Consider the following 10416-nt stretch of genomic DNA (forward strand, 5'->3'; position numbering starts at 1 on the left):
TTACAGGGCAGAGGTCTGTTGAAACTCCCAACCCAATTTTGTTACACTCAAAAGAGGTTGTGGAGAACAGTACACAAGATATGTGGAATTTCACATCTAAAACAAGGATACTCATCATTGTGGCACAATCCTAGGCTACAGATAGGAAAGAAGTCTGTGTACTGGAACAGTGGCCAATGAAATCATTCATACTATAGGTGATCTGTACAATGAAGATGTTTTAATGTCATACTCAGATTTGGTAAAAAAATATGAAGCGGGAGACGAGGGACATTTCTGTAAATGTTTAGATTTGAGAGAATGTTTGTTAACCGACTATCAACCAAATCCAGGAAAGAACCCAATAGCTGAGCATTTGGAATTACCCAAACGTAAAGCAGCCATTTTCTACTCAATATTTAGTCATTTGCAGAGTAAAGACTGTAAAAACCTCAGAACAATATGGCAAATTGACCTAGAGTGTGAAATAGAGGATGATACCTGTTTGAAGATCTTGTCCAGCTCAGGGAGGAACATAAGGGAAGCCAGGGGCAAACTTACTCAAAATAAGATACTATATAGCTTTTATTGGACACCAACAAGGCTTCATAAGATGGGCCTGACCAACAATTCTCTGTGTCGGAAATGCCAAAAAGACACTGGGACATTTTTACACGCAATATGGAAATATACATTAGTGCTACCTTTCTGGAAGGATGTTTTGAAATATCTGGAGGAATGGTGGGGCTTAACAATTCGAGTTTTACCGAGAATATGTCTCTTGGACGATTGAACAGAGTTACCTAATGTAACAAATGAGGAATTTGCACTGATCACTGTTGGTGTGGTTACAGCAGTTGGAGTAATCCTTAGAGTTTGTAAGGGTCATGCGACTCCTACTCTGAAACAGTGGATAGAATCAATGTTGGAGGTAGCATCTTATAAACAAATGCTTGCTAGGATCACTGGTAGAAACCAATTCTAGAACTTTTTCTTTGTCATGTTTCTAAGACTGGGATGTGATTACTTATGCTTGTGAACCCATTTAGGTCTGTATTGTAACCTATGAGATACTATTTGACTGTGTATATGTGCTATGCTGTGTATACAGTGCCTTGCGAAAGTATTCGGCCCCCTTGAACTTTGCGACCTTTTGCCACATTTCAGGCTTCAAACATAAAGATATAAAACTGTATTTTTTGTGAAGAATCAACAACAAGTGGGACACAATCATGAAGTGGAACGACATTTATTGGATATTTCAAACTTTTTTAACAAATCAAAAACTGAAAAATTGGGCGTGCAAAATTATTCAGCCCCCTTAAGTTAATACTTTGTAGCGCCACCTTTTGCTGCGATTACAGCTGTAAGTCGCTTGGGGTATGTCTCTATCAGTTTTGCACATCGAGAGACTGAAATTTTTTCCCATTCCTCCTTGCAAAACAGCTCGAGCTCAGTGAGGTTGGATGGAGAGCATTTGTGAACAGCAGTTTTCAGTTCTTTCCACAGATTCTCGATTGGATTCAGGTCTGGACTTTGACTTGGCCATTCTAACACCTGGATATGTTTATTTTTGAACCATTCCATTGTAGATTTTGCTTTATGTTTTGGATCATTGTCTTGTTGGAAGACAAATCTCCGTCCCAGTCTCAGGTCTTTTGCAGACTCCATCAGGTTTTCTTCCAGAATGGTCCTGTATTTGGCTCCATCCATCTTCCCATCAATTTTAACCATCTTCCCTGTCCCTGCTGAAGAAAAGCAGGCCCAAACCATGATGCTGCCACCACCATGTTTGACAGTGGGGATGGTGTGTTGCTTTTACGCCAAACATAACGTTTTGCATTGTTGCCAAAAAGTTCAATTTTGGTTTCATCTGAACAGAGCACCTTCTTCCACGTTTGGTGTGTCTCCCAGGTGGCTTGTGGCAAACTTTAACCTACACTTTTTATGGATATCTTTAAGAAATTGCTTTCTTCTTGCCACTCTTCCATAAAGGCCAGATTTGTGCAATATACGACTGATTGTTGTCCTATGGACAGAGTCTCCCACCTCAGCTGTAGATCTCTGCAGTTCATCCAGAGTGATCATGGGCCTCTTGGCTGCATCTCTGATCAGTCTTCTCCTTGTATGAGCTGAAAGTTTAGAGGGACGGCCAGGTCTTGGTAGATTTGCAGTGGTCTGATACTCCTTCCATTTCAATATTATCGCTTGCACAGTGCTCCTTGGGATGTTTAAAGCTTGGGAAATCTTTTTGTATCCAAATCCGGCTTTAAACTTCTTCACAACAGTATCTCGGACCTGCCTGGTGTGTTCCTTGTTCTTCATGATGCTCTCTGCGCTTTTAACGGACCTCTGAGACTATCACAGTGCAGGTGCATTTATACGGAGACTTGATTACACACAGGTGGATTGTATTTATCATCATTAGTCATTTAGGTCAACATTGGATCATTCAGAGATCCTCACTGAACTTCTGGAGAGAGTTTGCTGCACTGAAAGTAAAGGGGCTGAATAATTTTGCACGCCCAATTTTTCAGTTTTTGATTTGTTAAAAAAGTTTGAAATATCCAATAAATGTCGTTCCACTTCATGATTGTGTCCCACTTGTTGTTGATTCTTCACAAAAACATACAGTTTTATATCTTTATGTTTGAAGCCTGAAATGTGGCAAAAGGTCGCAAAGTTCAAGGGGGCCGAATACTTTCGCAAGGCACTGTATGTGCTATGTTTGAGGATATGTCTTAAATGTCATGCTCAATGTTTTTATGCTGTACAATGTTTTATTTTTATGTTTAATAAATACAACATTAATAACAAAAAAAAATTGAAATATCACATTTACATAAGTATTCAGAACCTTTACTCTGTACTTTGTTGAAGCACCTTTGGCAGTGATTACAGCCTTGAGTCTTCTTGCGTATGTCGCTACGGGCTTGGCAGACCTGTATTTGGGGAGTTTCTCCAATTTTTCTTTGCAGATCCTTTCAAGCGCTTGTCAGGTGAGATGGGGAGCGTCGCTGCGGCACAGCTATTTTCAGGTCTCTCCAGAAATATTAGACCGGGTTCAAGTCTCTGGCTGGGCCACTCAAGGACAATCAGAGACTTGTCCCGAAGCCACTCCTGCGTTTTTATTTTTTTAATTTAACATTTATTTGACTAGGCAAGTCAGTTAAGAACAATATATTATTAACAATGACGGCCTACACCGGACGATACTGGGCCAATTGTGTGCCGCCCTATGGGACTCCCAATCACGGCCAGTTGTGATACAGTCTGGATTCAAACCAGGGTGTCAGTAGTGACGCATCTTCAAGACTGCTGCACCACTCGGGCTGTGTCTTGGCTTGTCTTGTCTGTGTGGTCGTTTTCCTGTTGGAAGGTGAACCTTCGCCCCAGTCTGAGGTCATGAGTGCTCTGGAGCAGGTTTCATCAGGTTTCATCTCTCTGTACTTTCCTCCTTTCATCTTTCCCTCAATCCTGACTGGTCTCCCAGTCCCTCCCGCTGAAAAACATCCACACAGCATGATGCTGCTACCACCATGCTTCACCGTAGGGAAGGTGCCAGGTTTCCTTCCAATGTGATGCTTGGCATTCAGGCCAAAGAGTTCAATCTTGGTTTCATCAGACCAGAAAATCTTGTTTGATCTTGGCAACTCCAAGCGGGCTGTAATGTTCCTTTTACTGAGGAGTGGCTTCTGTCTGGCCACTCTACCATAAAGGCCTGATTGGTGGAGTGCTGCAGAGGTGGTTGTCCTTCTGGAAGGTTCTCCCATCTCCCCAGATGAACTCTGGAGCTCTGTCAAAGTGACCATCGGGTTCTTGGTCAGCTCCCTGACCAAGGCACCTTTCTGCCGATTGCTCAGTTTGGCTGGGCAGCCAGCTCTAGGAAGAGTCTTGGTGGTTCCAAACTTCTTCCATTTAAGAATGATGGAGGCCGCTTTGTCCTTTCCAAATCATGTCCTATCTATTGAATTTACCACAGGTAAAGGATGATCAATGGAAACAGGGTGCAGCTGAGATCAATTTGGAGTCTCATAGCAAAGGGTCTGAATACTTATGTAAATAAGGTATTTCAGTTTTTTTTTTTTTTATTGTTTTGCTTTTTTCATTATGTGGTACTGTGTGTAGATTGAGGAAAAACAATTTATTCAATTTTAGAATGTCTATCACAAAATGTGGAAAAAGTCAAGGGGTCTGAATACTTTCCGAATGAACTGTATGTTGTGGCTAGACATTACTCTGTGTTGTCATATAGCCTACACGCAGAAGAGCATGACAAGACCATTTATGGAACTATTGTGAAATGGGGCCATCTTGGGAACTTTCCCCCCAGTTGACTGTAGCGTACCAAACGTATTGTAGCGTACCAAACGGATCATAGCCTACAGCACACATCTTTGTATAATTGTTTTAAATATTTTTAAGAATCAATATTCAAACAACCTTGTTTAACATGAAAATATGATGTAGGATGTCTTCAAGATGTACGATGACAACACGTTTACATTTCAGATTTGAAGGCAATTCGTTATCAGTGAGAGAAGGCTACGTTTGCTAGGCAGATCTCAGGAGCTTGTTGGTATTCCAATAGGCCTATGTAGAAGCGGCCTATAAAACCAACAATGTTATTACAATATTGTTGATTTAGTGATAATTAACCAGATTTTTAATCGAAAATGATCGAGCTCATAAATGATTTAATTAATAAGATTTGACTGCTTATTTGACCAAATCACAGACTTGACTACAGGTAAACCTGGGTTGTGTAGGAATCACTTTGACTATGTCTGCAAGTAGGCTGTTGACGGCTTATTATGCTTTACGCAATAATGAACTAAATCACAGGTCGAGCACATCACTGCGCACTTGTCACACATCATGGAAACATTGAGGGAAAATAACTAAATTGATTGAACATGAAATTGAGTTAAATATTATTGAAAAAGCCCATGCATGTAGGCTGTTTTTTAATACAGCCATCTCGGTTTTCATTTTAACTATAATTGTATCCTTCACTTGTTTGTAAAAACTGCAGATACTTCGGCAACATTTTTTTTGTTGTAGTCAGCTTCGTTCTGATGTTATCCGCAGTCACCCACATGCTAGACATATTGATTCTATGTTTAGCAGAGATCTTCTGTAAATGAAGTGACGCGGAAGGGCAAAAAAGCATCTAACCATGCACTTTGGCTGCTCTATCAGTGCTCTATTGATAAGAATTTGGTCGTGAACCCCCCCCCCCCCCCCCCACACACACACACTTTAAAAAAAAAAAGCTTTTTATGAATACAATAGTTTGTTTCGGTGTCTTTATTTTCACTCAGGCAGGAATATCAGAATATAATCAATTGTCTGGGGTGCATTTAGAAGTACCGACTGCCCATGGCTGCGACAACGACCTTCATGAACTTCTGCCAGGTTGCCTGGATTTCAGGAGTGAAAGCGGCTCCGAACTTGGCGGCAATGACAATTGTGAGGACGTCAGCCAACACCTGTAGACAGAAGACAAAGAAGGAAGATGTTAAATAAGACTGGCGTTTTTGTTTGACCTTTTTGTAATTATACGTGTTGCTCTGATAGTTATGTGTAGGCTTACACCAGTAAAGCCTAAAATATAAGCATATTTCTCAAGAGAGAAGGCCTACCCTGAAATTGTCAGGGTCGACGAAGAGTTTGTTGGCGTGGGTCTCGCTCAGTGACTTGTATGTGGCCAAGATGTTGCCCATGTTCTTCACAGCTTTATCCAGAGCTCCACACACGACCCTGCCGTGAGCAGCAACTTTGGGGTTGCCCATGATTGCTGCAGCAGTGGACACATCTCCGAAAGAGCCGAAATAACGCTGAGTCCAGGGGTAGACGATCAGGACTCTGTCATTGCAAGAACACCGAAGTATGTGAATTATTTCAAATGTATTTCAATTATATGCCTAGTTAATACTCTAACATGCTCCATTCAAACTTAATATCAACTCAATATTAATAAGATAACAGGACAAGTATAATATTGTTATAATTACTCATGATCTCCACTATAAACTATATTAGATGATATATTTGAATGAGGCTGAAGCCATAACCTACCTTCCCAGAGCCAGTGGTCCGACCTCATTGATATCTACTTTGCCCCAGACAGCACTGATGGTGCTCTTCTCGGCGTCTGTCCAGTCAGCCATGTTGTCAGTGTTTGTTTTCCGGTTTTGCAACTATATTCAACAAATGAATGTCTTGTGTAGGGAGACACTTTGTGTCTGCTATTTATATTTATGAGTGCACTCCGCCCACTGGAGGGGGCGCATATGATTGGCTCTGGTAAAGATCAGTATTGGCAAAGTGAGCGCTTCAGCTCTCGAACTTGATGACATCAATTCTAATAATGTATCTGTGAAACAGTAAATGTTAATTTATTAGTTGTTAAAGAATCAAGTCTGTAGGTTAGATCCTAAAAGCTGGAAGCATATGTAAAACTATATATAGGCCTATTTATCTAGATTACCAACGTTTCAAAATTCGCATGATCACTATCTAAAACAGTTTTAATTTATTCAACTGATGCAAGAATAAAAGCAAGGTTATGGCAAAACTCTTCCGAAGATGTCATGTCCATTGCAGTGTATAAGGCTATGCAAACGAAGAAAAAAATATGAATTTGGAAAATGTGATAATTCCAGCCAATTCCGGCCTACTATTTGGCACAGTTTCTTATCTACGACAAAATTATGCCTTCCTTTTTTTTAATCGGGGTATTCAGAACGGACCCGCCTTTATAAGTTATTTATTTCAAGACATTAAAAATGATAAGCAGGAATGTCCTGTATTATTTGCAGATAGGTGTGTACCCATGTCCTCGCATGACCTCTGTCTTCCTCTGACTTTTTTTTTTTTCAATCATCATTCGAAATCCAATCAACCTTATAATTGGGAATCATATCCAACTTCCAATCCCAGAGTAGTCATATCATAGATACAGGCCGTCACTGTAAATACGAATGTGTTCTTTAACTGACTTGCCTAGTTAAATAAAGGTTAAATAAGAAATACAAATACACGTCACTTTGAATAAATATTTTCCAATTGAACGCAGGTCTTTGAAGGTGGATCTGATTTTTACAATATAATTTACAAATGTAATATATATTAAAGAACTCTCCAATCAAATATATAGCCTACCTTTACTTATTTGACATAATGTAGGATAGAACAAAGTTTGCGTCAAAATCTAGGCCTGTTCAATTTCAAATAGCCAATGAACTATTAATGAAACATTTGGCTATTTTGGCAAAAGAAGCTGTATCTTTTGAATTAATTTGTTGGAAATATATGCTCGATTAGCCTACTCTGAAAGATTTCCTTTTATGCAACGAAAAAAGGAAATAATAATAGTAATAATTATCTTTATAAAACAACTGTCAAATTGTTGACATCTGTTTCATCTGGTGCAATTGATTTAAATGTATTCAGTACTTTTCAGATACAGTACATTCAGAAGATTAAATTGTAGGCTACAAAAATAAAGTTAATTAGGCCTAATGATGGACATTATTAGAAACATAGTCCTATGACATCTTATTGAAGGGTTTAATATGGAAATTCGAACTTAATGTTTCATAAACGCCAAAATAATTATTTAACGTTATTTAGGATATAAATGAAATTTTGCCAAATAACCAAATATTTAATTTATAGTTATTTTGGCAAAAACAGCTGCAACTTTAGAATGAACCTATTGGAAATATACGCTTGATTACACTGAAATAATACGTTTTATGCATCAAAAATAAATCGTTATCAAGCTGTACAATTGTTGCATCTGGTTGGCCTACAATTTAATATGCATTGCGCAAAAAGGAACAAAGTGAACGATGGATATTATTAGAAACATATTGAAATGTTCAGTATAAAAACGCTAACTTAATATTTGATAAAAGCCAAGATAACGGATCTTACTATTGGATTTTGATCAAGATGGTTGCAGAGTAGGGGGAGTGTCCAACAGTAGCTGGGCGTGTCTGCCGATCTACTGTAATATAAAGGGACCTAGTTGTATAGGCAGTCATCTTCAGTTAATTCCTCGTAGATTTAACACAGGTCAATCAAAAAGGAGCAAAATGAGTCTGACAGCAAAGGACAAATCTGTGGTCAATGCCTTCTGGGGCAAGATTAAAGGAAAGGCAGATGTCGTCGGCGCTGAGGCTTTGGGAAGGTAAGCCTTCTTAATGGAAGAATGATGAGAATGGTTGTGTTTAACCTGCTGACAGCGGCCTATGTGCCTACCCCGAATAAGCATTTTATCATACAATAAGGCAACTACTTTCATTACATTGTAGGCAGACAATGGGAGAAATATGATATGCATAAAGCTTAGAAGTTCAGCATCTAATACAAACGCCTATAATACGAAATATTCTGTACCTTGCTTTGTAGGATGCTGACTGCCTACCCCCAGACTAAGACCTACTTCTCCGAATGGGCTGACCTGAGCCCCGGCTCTGCCCCAGTCAAGAAGCATGGAGGCGTCATCATGGGTGCAATTGGTGAAGCAGTCGGACTGATGGACAACCTCGTGGGGGGACTGAGTGCTCTCAGCGATCTGCACGCCTTCACGTTGCGCGTTGACCCTGGAAACTTCAAGGTTGGCCCCCAGATAACCTATTGTTTGTATATTGATCACTCTCGACATCAACTCTGTCTGTTGCTATGGCTTAATCCTTCAATATTAACTTTTAAAATATACTTTTCAGATTCTGTCCCACAACATCCTTGTGACCCTGGCTATTCACTTCCCTGCGGATTTCACTCCCGAAGTGCACATTGCTGTGGATAAATTCCTTGCAGCTTTGTCCGCTGCCCTGGCTGACAAATACAGATAAGACCATCATGAAAGTCCAAACTTGGACTCCTGTTTCTGCTCTGGTGTTATCACATAATAAACAGGCAATGAATGAAGTTACGTCCTCTGTTGTGTCCTTATTCCACCACAGTTCACCATCACAAAGTGATATTTGAATTTCCTCACTATCACATCTAGATTGAATACATTGCATGAAGAAAGGAAGGGATTAAGTACTAAATAGTTCACTATGTTCTTCTCCATAACTTTGGTTAGCCTATCTAATACGTGTAACATGCATTTTGTTGACCTCATTTAATATTTGATGAATCTGGAGTAGTTACAGATGGGTTGGTAAACTGAATGGACTATATGAAGTTGGTAGAGGCACAATGAAAACCTATTCAGAGACGAACACATATGTATTTTAGACCTACATGAATGTACAATATTTTAATAACTTTTAAAAACAAAAAAAAGATACTCCATAGAATAGGCTATTTTGTATTTTCAATGCAGTGAATTTGGAAGTGAAATCGAACACGTGTTTTTCTGTATATACCACACACACTCTCATTCTGGAAGTTCGGTGCCTCGACTTTCTTTCAACCAAAACACCTTTCGGCACAGCGGCATTTTGTAGTTTATTTTGATACATTAGTAATTAGGATTATTTTGTAATAATAAAGTATCCTTGCGCATCTCTGAACCTAAATGTCTGTAAGTTAAATGGTTTTACTATTTCGTACAAACATGTCTTTTTTTATACATTTGTGGAGATTTTGTCTCGTAGACCTACTAGTAGGATAGTCTCTCGGGTTTTTGTTGCACGCCCTTGTTCCTGATCGTTTTAACGCGCAGGCTTAGTTTTACCCGCAGGTTAGGCGCAGACGTAGCCTAACATATGGGGGAAAAGATTACACATGAAAGTATTTAAATTCATATGCAGTTTTGCACCGCAAACTTTATTTGATGGGACTACGTGAATTGATGCAATAATTATTGGAACACTATTTTGTATGTGACTCCCCACCATCGGATTTGTTTGAATAGTCTTGCATCAGTTGCCAAAAAATATGCCGCATCAATCAATGCGCCTATTAAGTAAAACTCACAAATCATATTTTAGATGGATTGTGTTAGTGGCGATTTTAGCGTGTAAATCTTGGTGGGGCAAAAACTAAAAAAGTGGGATGCATGCCAGGAAAGCCACTACATATAAAAACAAAAAACAAATGTCGTTTCTACTGACAATTGAGATGTACAAACTAAGCCGTAAAGGGAAGGAAACGGATAAAAAGGCAATCCGTCATTTCGATTAAGACATTAATGAGCAAGCGACGACTGACGTAGTCAATATAACTATTTGTTCAGCACTTTTGAAAATACACAGCGACAGAATTCAGAACATGGGCCGTTCTAACAGTGTACTCACTGTACACGTCAGAACCGTAGGATAAATAAACGGGGCATATAAACAGACAATGAAAGCTCTTACAATATTAGATTATTACATTTCTCTAAAACAGGTTATAGGTTGTTTGTGCACCACCAAGTTAGAACAGAAGAGGACTGTCCACCCCTCATAGCCTGGTTCCTCTCTTGGTTTC

At 39.3% G+C, this 10416-nt stretch overlaps 2 protein-coding genes across 2 annotated transcripts; one reads left to right on the forward strand and one right to left on the reverse strand.

The window, feature by feature from the left end:
• Positions 1-5274: 5274 nt before the first annotated feature.
• On the reverse strand, positions 5275-6355 carry LOC100136207 (hemoglobin subunit beta-1-like). The gene is made up of 3 exons (XM_021557874.2): positions 6061-6355; positions 5625-5847; positions 5275-5471 (listed from the first exon to the last, which is right to left on the reverse strand). Exons 1-3 carry the CDS (start codon positions 6150-6152, stop codon positions 5343-5345), a joined length of 444 nt encoding a protein of 147 aa, XP_021413549.1. The 5' UTR covers positions 6153-6355; the 3' UTR covers positions 5275-5342.
• Positions 6356-8007: 1652 nt separating this feature from the next.
• On the forward strand, positions 8008-8923 carry LOC110486354 (hemoglobin subunit alpha). Its single transcript, XM_021557877.2, has 3 exons — positions 8008-8179; positions 8401-8608; positions 8718-8923. Exons 1-3 carry the CDS (start codon positions 8085-8087, stop codon positions 8844-8846), a joined length of 432 nt encoding a protein of 143 aa, XP_021413552.1. The 5' UTR covers positions 8008-8084; the 3' UTR covers positions 8847-8923.
• The last annotated feature ends 1493 nt before the right edge of the window (positions 8924-10416 follow it).

The sequence above is a fragment of the Oncorhynchus mykiss genome, chromosome 13, assembly GCF_013265735.2.
Source record: "Oncorhynchus mykiss isolate Arlee chromosome 13, USDA_OmykA_1.1, whole genome shotgun sequence".
NCBI classification, from domain to species: domain Eukaryota; kingdom Metazoa; phylum Chordata; class Actinopteri; order Salmoniformes; family Salmonidae; genus Oncorhynchus; species Oncorhynchus mykiss.

Coding starts and splice junctions, on each gene's coding strand:
- LOC110486354 (XM_021557877.2), top strand. CDS start 8,085: ATGAGTCTGACAGCAAAGGACAAATCTGTGGTCAATGCCTTCTGGGGC. Junction 8,180..8,400: donor GGCGCTGAGGCTTTGGGAAG/GTAAGCCTTCTT, acceptor CTTGCTTTGTAG/GATGCTGACTGCCTACCCCC. Junction 8,609..8,717: donor TTGACCCTGGAAACTTCAAG/GTTGGCCCCCAG, acceptor TATACTTTTCAG/ATTCTGTCCCACAACATCCT.
- LOC100136207 (XM_021557874.2), bottom strand. CDS start 6,152: ATGGCTGACTGGACAGACGCCGAGAAGAGCACCATCAGTGCTGTCTGG. Junction 5,848..6,060: donor GGACCACTGGCTCTGGGAAG/GTAGGTTATGGC, acceptor TTGCAATGACAG/AGTCCTGATCGTCTACCCCT. Junction 5,472..5,624: donor TCGACCCTGACAATTTCAGG/GTAGGCCTTCTC, acceptor TTCTGTCTACAG/GTGTTGGCTGACGTCCTCAC.